Below are 16,978 nucleotides of genomic sequence, written 5' to 3'. Positions count from 1 at the left end.
ACAAAAAATAATTTATTGATTTTTAATGAGGTTCAGAAAAGTCCTGGTGAAGGTATTTTAGCCCTGCACCAGCTTAGTTGTGATAACCTGGTTGACCTCTGTTTGAGGTATATGCTGTTGGATATCTGTGTGTGTTTTATAGTCCATAATGGGTGGCATCATCTAATTTGGCTGTGATCCCAGTGTTGACTTCTGTTGAGCACACTGGACTACATTCTCTTAACAGTACTCGACATAGAAGATTTCATTTCTGTGCTTAGATTTAAACCAGGTTTTATTCAGTTTTTTCCTCTTTTTCCCTCCTCTGTATCTCAAGTCCAGTTGTGTGAACTTGAAAGGTGAAGCAAAACTTCCATCTTACTCCTTTTGGAAAGTGAGTTTTAAAGTATTGTCTTCAGGCTGGGTAACTAGATCTCTGACACAAAGCTTTCACAGGGCTATTGTGTGATGATACCAATGCTTCCTATGTAGTTCATTTAAAAGTAATGACTAGTGGATGTAAAAGGAATAATGGATGTTAACCATGGAATACATTAACTCGTGCACATGTCAGGGGAATTTAATTTGTCCTAATTAGGTATTTCAATGGGATGGGAAAGGATGTTGAAATTTGGGGGTTGTATCCTTATTTTGTCTTCTACGGAATAAATCTGAATGAGATTATATTTATGTGACAGAGAATGTCCCAGCAGCTGTGATCTCTCTTCAGTGAGGTCATTCTGGGCTAAATGGGACCTGGCTTTCTTGACTACTTTTGTGGCAGAGTAGTGGTAATGGATTATGGGAGATGTGAATTTCTGATGATTTAAAATGTTGCTTAAATAAAGTCTGTATCCAGTAAGGATCACTAGTACTGTGCTTTGTTTTGAAGGCCCTGAAATGAAGACTTCTAGCTCTTAGCAGAAGGAGTTTTGTCTGCTGAGACCTCTGTTACTTGTTTTAAATAAATATCAAGAATAGCAACAGTCCTGTATTTCTTGGTGTTGAAAGGAAGATACTGGCTGGGTCTCTAGCATATCAAGCAGACTCTATGTGTTCCGAGAGCAAATAGCTGTTTCAGATCACATTGGCTTGTGCAGGTTTTCCCAAAGTGGGAAGGATTTAGCATACTTCTAACGTGGTCTGAAAAGAGGGGCTGAATGCGTTAGGGTGGTCCTGTCTGTGGTAACGTAAGATCGTCTGTAGCTCTTGTCACATCATGTAGACGTTGCAAAGATGATCTAAAACCAAATATATTGCTTCTCCCTCCTACCAAATAGGGCATAGATTTAGAGTACTACACATATATCTATCTTCAGTCTGAGACTTGGAAATGACTACTGAGTAACCCAAAATAGTAAAAATGAGCCCCACCAATCTGAAAAGTACAACTACCTCTTTCCTCGTCCTGGTGGTGGCTTTGCCAAAGCAGAAGGTTCCTGTTGAAAAGGGTGACAGGACAGAAGGGTCACTGGGGAAAGCAGAAATGTAACCAGTTAGAAACATCTTTCCATTTGAACAGTGATATCAATCCTCATGAAGTCAAGTTGTGGCATTATCAACAATCAAATCAGTGGCTTCCTGAATAGCAGTTAGGGCTTGTTCTTCTGATGCAACTGACAGGTGAAGGGGAAAGTATTACAGTGCTTTTAATAACATGTAAGACTTTTTCTGTACTTCGCAGGAAAGGAGTTTTTGTTTTGTGGAAAACATTTGTTTAGGTCTGTGTTTAGTAGCAACGAGCAGGGAAACTACTCTTGACAAGTTTTGAACCTTGCTGCTGATTCTTGTGAAAGCATTTTATGGCATACCCTTTCCCCCTTGCGTAGATGTTGCATTAAGTGATAGCAGGATGACTGGAGTAGTTGGCTGCTGCAGTTTAGTTACCCAATCTGTCCTGCTCCTCCAGCTGACTGATTACGAAGAGCACTGAATTGGTCTACTGAGTATCCCTTATTTAATTAGCAAATGTGGCGAAGTTGAACTGTGTGGATGAAATAAGGGGGGTGTATGCCACTTTGAAATGTTCTTTTAAGTTAATTCCTACTTTGGTGCTTTGTCGATTGGCTGAAGCACTTTCTAAATTGTTAATGTGAAAATGTTGGTTTCTCTATACTGTTGATAGTGTAATTGTCTAAACCAGGCACTTGAGTGCACCTTGTGTTTTCTCAGTGCTGTGAAGTAGGTGGTTTCTGGGGCTCAGCTGAGGAAGGGTGGGGTGTTTGCTGCAGGGAAAAGGAAGAGGGTTTGTCAGTACTGGAGAAGGCTGTTTATGCTGTTGGGCAGAAGGATGGAGTGCTTGGCGGTTCCTGTAAACACTCCCCATTAGTCATTCCTGGTGTAGGTAAGAGCACGTGTTCCTGTAGCAACGCTTATGGAAGGTGCCGTGGCCAAACGTGACCCAGTGCTGCCCAACACCTGGTCTCTCCCTGGGTGTCCCTGTTCATGAACGAGTGCATCATGGCATACACATGCAATACATGGTGATGTATTGTCACCTCCATAATGGCACATCCTCAGCTCCTGACCGTGCTTCCTCACTGCTCAGTGGTGAAGGGCTGGGCAAGGAATATTTGCCTGGCTTGCTGTTTCCTGTTAATAGCACTTTAAAAGCAGTGCCTGTAGGTGAGGATTAGAAACTGCTGTTATGTGGGTAATGGGGGTGCCATGCCTTAACATAAAAAGTGGAAGTTGGTTGGCAGCTTTCTCATTCCGCCCTACAGAAGTAACCAAAGTTCAAACCTTTGGGGGAAAGCAGTTGTTTTCTGAGCAGCCTCCTTCCCTTCCAGGTAAAAGTTAATGTTTTGAATCATTTGAAGCCTGAAGATCTAATTATTATTCAGGCCTGCCAGCCACATAAATAAAACTGATACCTCACGTCTTCAGAATCAGCAACACTAACAAACTAAACAGGCAGCCAGCGAAGGTGAGGACAATGTGGCTTTCAAAAGAAGGGTCCTATGTAAAGACACCTACATCTCTGCACGTATTGATGTAATCTGGAAGAGGAGTTGAGGCGTAGGAAAAAGTTGGGGAAATGAGAGAAAAAGATAGCTGGGAATCAGTAAGAAGTCAATCTGTTAGAATGATTTAAGGGGTAAAAATGCATGGTTCAAGAGCCTGAAGAAATATCTTTATCAAAACTGAACACCTAGTGGGAGAGCTGTCAGTAGTGGGAGCAGGGGAGGAATCTGGAATTTTATTGTTGTATTCACTGTGGAAAAGCTTCCCAACACCTACTTTGAAAACAAAACAAAAACCTCCCCAACCAAATCCTTTGCAACAAAAAAAGAGGAATTGTTCTCAGGAACGGATTGGAAACATGGGCCTGCCCAGAGAAGGGGGAAATCCCCTATCCTGTGGTTTGTAGGGACAAATTCTTCTCAGTAGGGTACCTGGTGTATCGAGAGGGGTTAGAGTTGTTAAAAGTTTGGAATAATCTAGAAGGCATGATATTGTTGTAATCCAAATTGATATTCAGAATGTCTGTAATGAAATATCTGCCGTTGACCGAAACACATATGCTCTGTTAAGTAAATAGCGTTATATATATTTCTCCTGTTTTTTACATACCAGTTGCTTGAAAATTTGATACAAGATGCAGCTCTGTGAAACTATGTTTGGGAGAAGCCTTGTAGCAAAACCAGCCTATAAACAGGGTTGATTTAGAAACTTTCAGCAAGATGAAAGACTAAAAATGGTTATTGCCCCAATAAAAATAGTTATTCCTGGAAACCAGTCCCCTCAACTGAAATATCACTTGGGCCAGATGTTGTGGGCTTTGGATACTCCTAGTTATCTCATAAGTCGTGGGCTGAGGATGCAAGTGCAAGCAGCTGGATTATGTTGATGTTCCACTGCTGCTCTGTTGATAGTGTGGAATTACGAATGCACTTCTGTAAAACATAATTCATGGTATAGTAACATGTTTAAGGGTAGGCAGATACTGGCTTATGAAGAATTTCCTTCCTTTCTGTGTTATCTGCTTAGTCCTGATGTAAAAAAACTCCAAATGTTGCTTGTTCAGTGAGCAGTAAAATCTTTTTTCAGTACATTTAGTGTGTGCAGGTAAAGTTCCTCTGTTTCAGGTAATTAGCACTGCATTAGCACAACATGGCAACTGGTGTTGAAACACAAGGTAATTAACTTGTGCTAATAGCGTGCTAAAGAGCTTAACTCAACCTATGAATTTCTAGATGGAGAATAGCACATTGGAAATGTTATTAGGGGGTGGAAGGAGTAGTTAATGTTTTCCTCTTGTGTTGCTGGATTATTGATACACCCTTAGTGCTGGTTAGGCAGAAGGGAAGGGGTCAGATGTTTCAAGCGGATGCCAGCAGCATCATGTGCAAGTGCAGCTCTTGTATGGGTTTTTCCTTCCTTTGTGTATATAGTGTTTTAAAGGCTCATTGACCTGAAAGATAGGAGGTTTTTCTTTGTACTTTCAAATTTGGGTGTGCTAGTCTTGCAGTTTCACAACTGGCACAAAATGGTAGAGGTGTGTTATGGCTGATGGTCCAGGACTAGGGTTGGATGCATATCTAGTAGTAGTATTCTCCCTCTCCAAAATATATTTGGGTGCATTTGTCTAAAAAATAGGGAAATTTCCAGTTTCAACTGTGAAATGGAGCTGTGTTTGGAGAAAACAGATTCTCTATGCTGGTGGTTTCCCAAGTGTGCTAATCCAACAGGGAATTGAGAGACCAAGTTTCTTACCAATGATAGCTCTCACCAAGTTATATATACAGATATGACTGATTAGGAATCACACAAATGCTAGAAAAAGCGAGGAATAAACTACTCAACAATTTGGGAGCCATAAAATGGACAACTATAGTGAGTAGGAAGCTGTGGATAGATACTAGTTTCTGTTCCAGCTTTACCCAGCTACTGATGAGCCAGGTAGCAAAGACCTGCTACTTTAAAATATTTAACCCAGATCATTTTTTTGACAAGTTAAAAAAAATGTTTATATGAACAGCTCCATCAGCAAGTATGAAGGGCTACAACCTTTAGTAGGGAGACGACGACAAGCAGGTGGTACTGGCTTGCTGGATATCACAACTGTTTGTGAAGTGCACATTTCTTCACCACCACACAACCGTTCCTCTGAACTGCTCTTTAAACGTCAGCAAAGGCCTCTCATTAATTCAGCCTGACAGTTTGATTACAGCATTTTAACAGCTTCTGAAAAATAATTCAGTTACTGAAGTGGTAAACTTGCTGTCCTGGCAATGAAGATGGAGTGCTGCCTTGCAGCCAGAAAGGCAGAGCTAATCTTGTAATTCGTGATCCATCTTTGTGTATGATCCTGGGTACCTTGCTTTAAACATGAGGTATTTTCTCTCCATGTAAATATATGTTAAGCCCACTTTGATGGGCCCATAGAATGCTTGAAATAATGCGTAGTTGATGTAGAAGGCAGGTGTGTGAGTGTATCTATTGTGTAAGCGGTGTGTGTGCACTGATCTGATCAGGGATTAGTATTTTCAAACATAGTGTTGCTATATCAGTGAGAGCAGTTTGTTCTATTGAAGTGTCCTTACACATTCTTACAGCAAAACTGTTCAAGAAACATGGAATCATAGAATAATTTAGGTTGGAAAAGCCCCTTATGATCGAGTCCAAGCATAAACTATGATAACACATATGATAAAATGCTTTTTAAATGTCTACTTCCTACAGTTCAGTTCAAACACGTATACAAGAGATGGTACTGACCCCACACGTGAAGACGTACATCTTTCTGACTTTATTTATTTAAAAGAAATAGAAAACATTAATTATTGTGTGTAGAAGGAGCTGAGAGTTAGGAGTGAAGAATTTCAGTCTGCTGGGGTGGGATGGGGTTTCTTTGAACCTGTTCTTGCATTCAGTGATACTAAGAATGAGGTAGTTAAGCAGATGAGAAGTGGGTATTAACTAAAATATAGGTATGTTTTGTGCAATGAAATAAATCTACAGTCAGTTTCATAGTACCAGTCCATAATTTGACAAGACAGCTTTAAATCCAGTCAGATGAAGAATGTCCGGAGTGTTTTAATTTTCAACTGACTGACCTGTTGTGTATAACTCTTGTGTTTGGCTTAGCACTTGAAAATCAGGGTGTTTTGGAAGAAAGGAGAAAAAAAGGCATTTAACATAGTATTATGTTTTCTTTACAGACTGACACGTCTCTGGGACCTGCAATGACAAGTCAGAACAGTAGCCATGCAGAGAAAACTGGTGAAATGTCCTCAAAGCAGCCAACACCAAAAGTGCAGGTCCAACGATCTGTCTCCCGAGAAACCATCACTATTCATTTCTCTGCATTTGGGAAGGAGGAAGAAGAGGAGGAAGAAGAGTTTAAGGAATTTCTTGATGAGGAACTAGATGACCAAAGCATTGTAACAGCACTTGAAGCCAAGGAAGACCTCTGCTTTGAGCATACTGGCCATGAATTTTCTGGTCCAGCTACCTCGCTTAACATGGCCAACTCTGCATCACTACTGTCCTCATCGTCTGCAGTTCTGCCAACTGCAGAGACTGTAAAGCTGTTGGATTCTCCTTCCACATCCCAAGTATTCAGTGCAGTGCCACTAGTCCTGTCTCCATCACATTCATGTCATACAGTTAGCTCATCAGGTGCACCACCTGTGGAACAGAAATCCAGCCTGTCATCTTCCCCATCCTCATCCCCTTCCAGATCAGTTGTCTGCTCTAGTGGATCATCCACAGTTTCTAGTTCAAAGCCTTTTAAAGGTTTAGTCAAGTCCCTTTCAACAGATGTGGAACCAAAAGAGCCCACCCCACCGATGCGACATAGACAGCTAATGAAAACCTTAGTAAAATCTCTGTCTACAGACACTTCCAAACAGGAATCTGAAACAGTGTCTTACAGGCCACCTGACTCAAAACTGAACTTGCATCTGTTCAAACAGTTCACTCAACCTCGAGCTACAGGTGGTGATTCAAAAACTGCCCCCTCATCTCCATTAACATCTCCCTCTGACACCCGTTCCTTTTTTAAAGTACCTGAAATGGAGGCTAAAATTGAAGATACTAAAAGACGCCTTTCTGAAGTAATCTATGAGCCTTTTCAGCTGCTCAGTAAAATAATGGGTGATGAAAGTAGTAGCCACAGGCCCAAAGCCTTATCTTCAAGTGCTTCAGAACTCTCAAACCTTTCCAGTTTGAATGGCCATTTGGAAAGCAATAACAACTACAGCATTAAGGAAGAAGAATGTGATTCTGAAGGGGACTTCTATGGAAGTGACTCTAACCTGAATAAGAACGATCAGTCAAAAGTGGCTGAAGAACATGCAAAAGAGACAGAGACCAAAAGCTCTCAGTCTGCAAGCACAAAGGACATTAGTTCGAAAACGTCACTCGTACTTGAAAAATGTTCATTGTCTGCACTAGCAAGCAGAGAGGATGAGGAGTTTTGTGAACTGTATTCTGAAGACTTTTCCTTGCTAGAGGATGAAAGCAAAACTGATAAACCTGCTGAAACTTCGCTTGATCCCGAGATAACTGAGGAAAATGGTACTTTGCTCAGTAGTGAAGATGAAAATAATCCATATGAGCAACAGCCTAAAATACCAGTGAAAACTTTATACTTCTTAACGCTGTTAGTCTATGCTTACTTTATTATCCCTCTCCCTGGCTACTTAAGTGGACTTTTATTTGGAATGGCCCTTGGATTTATGATAGCTATCTGTGTGATTTGGCTTCTTACTCCACGTACTCATGAATATCTCAAATTTCATAAAAGTATGAAAAAGCAATGGAATACAGGAGCTCTAGACATCAAAGAACCTGAAATACTGAAGGTGAGGTCATAACGTTTCTTATGTGTGTGTCTCTGTGCGTTATTTTGGGTAGAAGTAGTAAACTAGATTTATTCTGAAGGTGTAAATGAGCTGAATTATCCCTGCTTATAAACAGAGTATTGTTTTAGAATTAAGCGGCTTTGGCAGGGGCACAAATGATTTAGTATCCAAGAATATGTAATACTTCAGTGTCCTTAAGGACTAGCAGAAAACCAGAATTGCTTCCAAAGTAGAAGGGCTAATTGTTTTGCTGGTGGCTTTCAAATGATCCAGGGGAACTACTGAGAGCAAGTGGTGTCAAAGTTTAGTGTGTAAAGTAACATTTGTGCTTGAAGATGTGTTTTGGAAAATGTATTTTGTTTCTGTGGTATTTTACTGTCTACGCAGTGATTAGTCTGTCTTGTCCAGTCAAAGCAGATTGAAAAGCATTGTGTTCAAGTAAAGCATAGGTAGTTGGAGAGCATATGAATTTTCCTCCAACATTACCTAATTACAGCAGGAGGAGAAATGAGCAATGAAAGGGATGTGCTCATGGGTTATGATGTCAGTGGTTGTGTGTGCTGCTATCTTAAATATTGCATTGTATAGTATGGATTACATCTCAATAAAACGAGTGCCTGAAAGCTGGGTTTGAAATCAAGCTCTCAGGTTCTCTTTTTGATATGTAAAAGAAGCATTTCAGAATGATGGTGGTACAAACTTCACATCACTTATCAGAGTTTTTATGAATGCTTTCTTGTATTTCTGTACGTATTAAATCTATCCTGAGCTTTCTGAAGGTACGTCTCCAGATGTGTAGGAACACAAAGGTTGCCTGAATTCAAATTAAGATGGTGTTGATTACATGCTGTAGAATCTGTAGTGTATTGCTAGCTAATCTCTTGTATCTTTAGGTAACCGGAAAGTTGGAGAAATGGATGTAAAAGCCAACTTATGTTGAATTCAGGCAGCAGTTGTAGGCTTGGCCCGATTTTACCTTGGTGTTCCCTTTTTTTTGTTGAATGGTATGCGCTGTGGTCTTTGCTGTTGTGAATGCAGACCGAACACTCCTGTCTGCCCAGCTGATTTACCTGCTGCGTGCACATTCAAATCCTGACAAACTTCCAGTTCTGTCCTTCTTAACTGGGGGCTGAGACCCTGTGTATAGATTTGCCTTGATACATGAAAGCTGGTAAAGATCCTGCTATTCGTTATTGGCTAGTGGTAAACTGGCTTTTTGAGATCTTATGTGTTATTCAGGAACCTTTAAACTATATTTTAATCCTTTTATCCAGGAGATATGTTTTTGAGAATGGCTGTAGGCAAGAAATAAACTGCATGAAGAAGTCTGTATTGCTGTAGATTATTGTTTTGTATGATCTGATAAGTATTTATTTCACTCAGTAGCACACAAAGTAATTGCCATTAATATGTAAAGCCCTATAAAAGGGCTTTTTAATGCTTCAGGAATTTAAAAACCAGCTCAGTGCCCATATTGTAGTGGAACATAATGTAATGTGATTTAGCAGATTGCAAGTTACTATTCCTACCTCATACAACTATTTGCTATTTGTATCTGTCAGAATGAGCACTGGACAGTTCAAATCCTCTGAAAAATGAGATAAAGGCTTAATTTATAATAACATTCACTTGAATATAAGAAAATCAGACTTGATGCTCTTGCGTAAAGATGTTATCTTCAGAACTTGTTGGTCCTGTATTTTGGCTTGGGCTACTTCCATGCCACTATGATAAATGCTATGAGTAGGATCTCTTTATGAGGCTGTAGGAGTTGGGATTCTGCCGAACTACTGTCTGGCTATTTTTGTACTAGTACGTGTGCATTCTCCCCCATGTAAATACTGTTTAAGAAGTTTGCATTTGCCTGATTTCAAGAACTAGTGGAGAATTCCCCTCAGCAATTGCTGAAATACCTGACCATTAATACTGTCTCCCCAAAATTGTTCCTTTGCAATGTGACAGACTAAACCACTGCTGGGCAGGTTAGTGTGTGCTTCTGTAGATTTCCGTGCTTAGTTCACTCAAACGTCTTTTGTTGTGGAGGAAGAACGTGCCCCAACCAGAAGATGCACGCAGCCCCCCCTGCATCTTCAGTGTGTGTTTTCTTATCTTCTATTTCTGTAGCTTCAGTTATCTGGCTTCCTTTTCCTTTTTTTTTTTTTTTTTTTCTTCCTCTTGAATGTATTACTTTTCTAACTTCCTTATTGGCCTTCTGAGTTGTTCATTCCCTTGTGTTTTGATGGCTGATACAGAAGGTTTTAAGTAACAGCTGAAATGGAAGTGATAGATTTATCCTTTCCATTAGAAAGAACTTGCATAAGAAGACTGCTTGAGAAATGAAGCTTTTTGAGCCACAATTATACAGCAACAGGAGGCTTTTTACCAGTGTGCTGTTCCTGGAAGTCACCCAAGGGATATTGTATTTGCTAGTGGCCTCTGGCAAAAAAAAAGTAGTTTTTTTTCCAGTTCAGGTGGTGATTACTTTTGCCCATCTTAGATCTTTTCTGTGTCTTTAGATTTCCTGTCAATAAAAGCTCAAAATACTGCATTATTTTTCCTTGTTCATCAAGCAAAATACTATTAAAGTGTTACAAAATAGTGGTAATGAGAGGGATACTAATACAGTGTGATTTGGGTGATCAGCAGTCTCTTGATGAAGCATTTGACTGTATTATTTAATGATAGTGGATATTAATCAACCTGTTAATATCACTAATAAACTCTGGGACTAGTTTTGATCCAGATCTGGGTTTAGATTGAAGTTGACTTGCTAATTCCTTTATTTATGTATTTGAAAATATCGTAGAAGTAATGATCTTTTATTTAAAATAAAAGATTTGGAGCCCAGAGCCATTAAAGGGGAAAGATAAACCAGGATGTGCCTTTTAAAGCCATTTTATGCAGGTGCCTGTTTTCCACGGACCCATTTGTTCCTGTTGGTAGCACTGCTGTGACAGAGGTGACGTGCTGCACTCTGAAAGCCAGCTCCATCTCTGCCACCTAACAGGCAGGCCAGATGCTGTTAGCGCAGGTAGGGGTTCATGAATAATAACTGTGCCCTTTGCTGTACCAGCCGTGGTGCCCAGTATCCTAACCAGAGGCTTTGCCAGGTTACCAGTCCGATGGTGAGGCACTTTCTCCTGATTTCAGCTGTGAATCCAGAGCAACTGCTGACCTTTATAAATGGAGATCACAGGATCAGTGTAAATGGCAAGCAGCTGCAGAGTGCCTTATGACTATGGTCATTGTCCTCCCTGAATTACTAAATTTCTTGTTTTAACAACTTTGCTAGCACAAGAAAGACCCATCATACAGTCCCTGCTCTCCTACACAAGGAAATCCATTGTTGTTTCGGTAGTTCGGGAAAACGTATCTGTTTCTAGGACGTTATGGTAACATAACTTCTCTGTTTAGATGCATTGCAAAACTATTTCCGTAGGCTGTAAATCTTTTGCTCCAACTTGCTTTTGCTGAGAGAGCGGGCAGAGGTATTTCTGCTAAAATTGTTCGTAAAATGCAGGACCTTTGGCTTAATTTTTGGTCTTGTTTTCAATCCCCTTTAAGCTAAACAAAGCAATTTACAAAACTGAAAATTGCTGAGGTGAGAAGGCAGAGGTGTCATTCCCCCCCCTTGAACAGCACTGGGGATATGAGGGGAAGAAAGTCCTGCAGCTGGCACGTATTTTCAGGTGCATTAAAAGAGTGAAGAATCATTCTTTGGTGAAGCATTAACACATATTATTTGCTCTCAGCCACGCAGTGTTTCTCTGAGTTACAAAATAACTTCAAAGTTGAGTGCAAAACCAAACAGTGCATCCTTAGAAATAAGGAAACAAAAAAGTTCTGTCCCAGGAAGGTTTGTAGTGATGTGGTAGGTATCTCTTTTCATCCTGACTGGTGGCTAGGTCTGAAATAAAACAGCAAATATTTGAATTTAAACTTCTCTGTCTTTTGGGTTTTGGGCTATGCCTCAGATATATGACGCAGCCGATCTTTTCTTTGTCTAGAAATTGCTATGTAGGCAGCAAATGTATTTGTCTTCTGTTGGTCTTAAATTTTGAATGTTCAGTACCTTAAGCAGCCAGAAATCATTGTTAAAAGTCTTAAACAGATTCTTCAGTTGCTAAAAACCTGATGGTTGTGCCATGAGAGGCAGTGTTTGCACTTCTGTTGGGTTTGTTAGGTACAGTGGTCAAAGGAGGCAGCAGTCCAGGATTTGAGAATTGTGTGTTTGGCAGATTATACAGCTAATCCTTTGTTTGAAGTGGAAAGCCTGGGCACATGGTAGGGATCAGAAAAGCAGGTGGGACTTTGCAGGGCTCCTGAAAGCCTAAAGAGGAGAGAGAACGTACAACCTGGAGAAGCAGAGTTGCAGTTTAGTTTATTTCTGTCCTTTAAGTTCACCATGTGTTGCTGCTGCTGGGAAGAAGGTGTCAGTCTTCAAAAGGACTTTTACTGTTGTTTAGTTGTGTAGGGCAAGGAAATATGGCAGAAAGGCTGGTACTGGCACTGTTACAGAAGACATGGCATAGGAAAGGCTCTGCTCTAGTGCATGTCGTGAAGGATGAATTCAGTTCCCTGTGTTAATAAAGATTCACTGGGCTTAAGTCAGTTAATGTAGGCTGGACCTGGCTCCTTTTTATTGCAGCTGTGGCTAGCTCAGTATGTGCTGGAGAGATAAAATTAAACATGCCTGTAAGGGTGTTGGGTAACAGTCTTACAGCTATTGGGAAGTTACAGCAAAACTTGTGCATCTGATGTGTGTCCCAAGCGCTCATGTTGTCTCAGCTTTTCTTTGAAGCTATGTTCATGGATTTTAACTCCTTACTATGGTACACAGTAGTCAAGAGAATGCTGTGTAAATCACTCCTTGTTCTCATCACTCTGTGTTGCCTGCTCAGCTCAAGTGCTTGTGTTAGAAAACTCCATCTCAATGCTGGTTCCATCTCAAGCAGGAAATTAAAGAAACTTCAAGTGTGTTCTGACCTTCCTTCTTGGGCACTGTATATACCCGGAGGTTGCTAACCCTTCTACTGAAAATAACATCATCGCTTATTACAGTTACGGAAAGGGCTCATGTGGATATCCAAGTACCCCTTTTCTCTTTGTGCAGCTTGTGTGGTCTTCAGCCTGGAAGACATCAGTAAACTTTTGAGGCAGCACATTTTTGTCTGTGTGTTTGCCTGGCTGCAGTGTCCAGACTTTGGTGTCTGAGCTACAAATAGCTCAGAGACCTGATCCAGGGGCAGGTGGGAGTCTCTCCAGAGACCTGTGGGCCATATGGATATTCCAGTTCTGCACAGAGTGAGTGGCTCACAGTGGCTTTAGGCGACTCATGTGACGTCCTTGTGCTTCACCAAGTCCTGCTGGAGTTCCTGGCTGAAAATTAATTGCTGTCTGCTCAAAGATGTCTTGGCTTAGTGATTTTGAGGAAGGAAATGGGATGTGCTCAAACATACATCAACCCTGCTGTGCAGAGCCTTGGAGGTTTATAGAAAACTCTCCCTCATGCGTTGTATTTCCTATATGGTAGTTGTATATAACCCAATGTAAGCAAAAAAAACCCAAAACACAAAGCTTCTTCAAAGGGCATATGTGGATATAGGTATTTCTGTTAATAAAAGAGGTAGTCTGCTTTGGAACTGAACAAAGGTGAGTGACAATATTTCTGAACATTAAAAAAAGGCTGGTTTACCTGGGGTTTTTTTTCAGTTTCTAGTGAAAATGGAGCTAGATGTTGGAGTAAGCAAAACATCACTGTTACTATGGCACCTAAGACAGTGCATGCTGTCTACTTTGAGAAATTATATGGCACTGAAGGAAATAAGTGTTAAAATACGTTTTACATTTCTGTGTGTGGGTGGAAACTTCTTTAAGTCAAAATGTTGCAGTAAATTCTGGGATGTTTTGCATAAGGTAGCTATAACTTCTTTGTTTTGAAGAATACTATGGATGCTCCTTCAGCTCTCCCGACTTCCCAGCAATGGATGCTCTCCCTCTTCTATATGCACCTAGGTATTTGTAAAGGTGCCATTTTACTTTATGCTCTAGGGCATGGCTGTTTTCTGCCTCCTTTGCTTTCTGTTGACATTAGTGAATATTGAGTATGCTGAATGAAAGTTTTGATGTGCAGGTAGGAGTCATTATCAAAGAATGTTGTATGGCAGGTTAAGAGAAGAAAAACTTGTCATCCTTGAATGAGTATTCTGGCTTGTCTTCTGCCCCATTTATTATCTTGCATTTTCTGTAACCAGATGCTAGAGAAGAGGAGTAACATCACCCCCACGGATAGAGTCAGCACTTGCAGGCTTGTTACAGCAGGGCTGATTTGTTTTTCTGCTTCTTTCACTGCACAGAAACAAATGCACATGTATGACTCCTGTGTTGTAACTGGGCAGTTACACAACATATTAAATGATCCTAAGCAGTGATGGTGCATTAAAACAAACTCCAGTGTGGTTTTCCACTTGGTCCTTAACTGTCAGTGATTAAAATGCCCGTGTTGTGTATAAGCAGGCGCGCTGTTTGCTCTGCCTTGTCTGTTGGTGATTGAAATGCCCGTGCTTGCTGCAAGTAGATGGGCTACTCTGCAGTGTCCCCTTTGCTGGCTGCCCTTTGGCTTTTCCCAGCAAGGCGCATCTGCAGATCTCGCAGTGTTTCTTGAAGGTGAGGTGAGAGCTCCCTGTGCTACACAGACGAAATTATTTAGTCAGAGAAACAAGTTACGTGCTCAGAATACAGTCCTCATCTCATGCTCTGTCACTGTGGTGCTACTTCGTTTAGAACATTGACTGTTTTGTTGTATTTGTGCCGTAGCAAAAGCATGGGTGATATAAAACTTTCATGTGTGTGCTGGACTTGATTTTCCAGCCTTTTAAAAGCTTGTTAACAAGTGTTTTCTTCTCTAGGGATGGATGAATGAAATCTATAACTATGATCCAGAAACATACCATGCTACATTGACTCACTCTGTCTATGTGCGACTCGAAGGAAGCACCTTGCGACTTTCAAAACCCAATAAAAATATCTCTAGAAGGGCCGTCTACAATGAGCCAAAGCCTGAAGTCACATATGTCAGCCAGAAAATTTATGAACTTACAGAGAGCAAGGTGAGTGCTTGGGAGTATGCCCTTGCTGGGGTCCGATTTGAACAAAAAACACTGAAACTTCTTTTAAAATGGTGAATTTTCTTTCCCTCCTCTAGTTTCATGTTGTGTCATTATGTAAACAGAAGTGGTGGTGTGACTAGCCAGCAAAAGGTTGTGCTGGGGAGGGAGATTGAGCACGGTTTAATAAAAATTACATATTTGCACAGCAAGAGAAAAGCATGATTTTCCTCGGCAGTTCAGAGCAGAAGTCACCACACGGGAGTTTGGAGAACCACTCCCCATACATTAGATTACTGCGTGAGTGTTCTGAAGCTTACAACAAAATATCTTACAATCTTTGGTTGTCTCCATTTCATTTCAAGAGGGAATATACATTGTATATGAATGTAAAAGGGGAGAGAGGTGGCTGGAACAAACATGACTTGCAGTTGGTACCCACTGGCTAGGGAAGGAGGCAGGGATTTTTGCAGCTGCAAGAATGCATCAAGAATAATGCTGGGACAGTTTTCCTGCATGTTATGTGCCTCCCTCAAATCTGTGAAGAGTTGCCATATGAATTTGATTCCATTGGCATTGTACTAAGTAATACATCAATACCTCATTAATAAAAGAATGGATTTTTTTAATGTGTTGCATCAAGAATGGGCCTTGGCAGTACAGATGTATGAGGAAACTGCTTCAGTTGACTATGGAAATTAGAGGGAGAGGAGGACCAAGGCAGTGGGAAGGAAAACCTCTCTTCGTTTCCCTCAGTCAGCGTGGGAAAGGAGCCTGTTGTCAGCTCTGCTTTCCATTAAAGGAAGATGGTGAAAAAGATAAAGCAAAAAATTAGGTTCTGGGCTATTGCAGACTCATTTTTTGCATAATGAAGACAAGCAAAGCTCTTGCATGCTACAAGAGTGCTTGACTGGCAACTGCTCCCCATGGTATCTTAGAAAAATTTCCAGTGCTTCCCCCCACAAACCAGCCCCATTCAGTTACACAAGTGCCAAGCACCCTGACTGTAATAAGCAGATGAGTGACTATTCTCCAAGGTATTTACCCAGTTTTTGGAGAACACTGATAAGTTCAGCCCCAAGATAATTTTTAACTCTTACCACTCTTCTTCACTTGTGTTGTCTCAGTTCTCTCTCAATGGACTGAATTTTCAATATAGTTATCTGCAAATAGCTTCTGCGGCTTAATTCTTACGTACTTCCTGTGCCCATTGCCACCTTTGAATACTTAAGTTTAATGAGGTGGGCCTGAAAAGTTGAGTTTGAAACTCAGTTTGGATTTTCATTATCTATCCTGTGGTCACAAAAATAAGTTTATCTTTTTTCTTTCTATTTTCTTCGTATCTATGAGGATAAGATATTCTAAATGAAAACAGTTTCTAATCCACATGACTGTAGATGTCTAAGCCACTTAAATGGTCTTTGTTTTAATTCCAAAGCTATGGCTCACCAAAGACAGTGATAGCAGTAGATTGGACATCAGTTAAACCCAGCATATCCAATGTAGGATCTGTATCTCTTTCGTTCCTGTGTTCCTTATGAGAGTATAGAAACACAGAAGATATAACTGAAAAATGTTAATTTAACCCTTTCATTTATCCTTCAGATTTCCCTGGTTCCTAAAAGTCTGGCACGAAAACGGATTTGGAATAAGAAGTACCCTATTTGCATTGAACTCGCTAAACAGGATGACTTTATGGCTAAGGCCCAGACTGATAAAGAGAACACAGAGGAAAAGTTATCTGCGGAAAAAGCAGACATGAACAACGAGGAGTCCAAGAAATCTCAGGGTGGAGCAAAGTACACTAGCCAAAAGGATCAAGTGCTTTATCTCTTTGGAAGGACTGGTAGGGAGAAGGAGGAATGGTTCAGAAGGTTCCTTCTCGCCTCCAAGCTGAAGTCTGAAGCAAAGAAGCTATCCAGTTTATGTGGGAGCAAGCCAGGTATTCAAATTTCATATTCTAGTAAAAGTTTCTATTAAAAGAAACAAACCTAAGTTCTGTTTTCACAAAGGCAGTTGTAGCAACTGTGGAGCCATAGTGATCTCTATAGACAAATAATACTAAAGACACTTCTCTGCTCC

General features: G+C 40.6%; 1 protein-coding gene across 2 annotated transcripts in view; it reads left to right on the top strand.

The window, feature by feature from the left end:
* The first annotated feature begins 6,121 nt into the window (after positions 1-6,121).
* The window catches only part of TEX2 (testis expressed 2), a 28,360-nt gene continuing 17,503 nt past the window's right edge, over positions 6,122-16,978 (top strand). Inside the window, exons 1-3 of one of the 2 annotated variants that reach the window (XM_057418444.1) lie at positions 6,122-7,790; positions 14,699-14,899; positions 16,502-16,838. In XM_057418444.1, the coding sequence (XP_057274427.1) occupies positions 6,129-7,790; positions 14,699-14,899; positions 16,502-16,838 (2,200 nt within the window). In that variant the 5' untranslated portion in view covers positions 6,122-6,128. The remainder of the gene's footprint in view (positions 7,791-14,698; positions 14,900-16,501; positions 16,839-16,978) is intronic. The other variant, XM_057418442.1, reaches the window with a different exon arrangement.

Source organism: Pezoporus wallicus, unplaced genomic scaffold, assembly GCF_028554395.1.
Source record: "Pezoporus wallicus isolate ANWC-B61680 ecotype Strahan unplaced genomic scaffold, APGP_CSIRO_Pwel_v1 contig_3710, whole genome shotgun sequence".
NCBI lineage: Eukaryota > Metazoa > Chordata > Aves > Psittaciformes > Psittacidae > Pezoporus > Pezoporus wallicus.
Note: the sequence above shows the minus strand (reverse complement) of the source record. Positions and strands in the feature narration are given on the sequence as shown.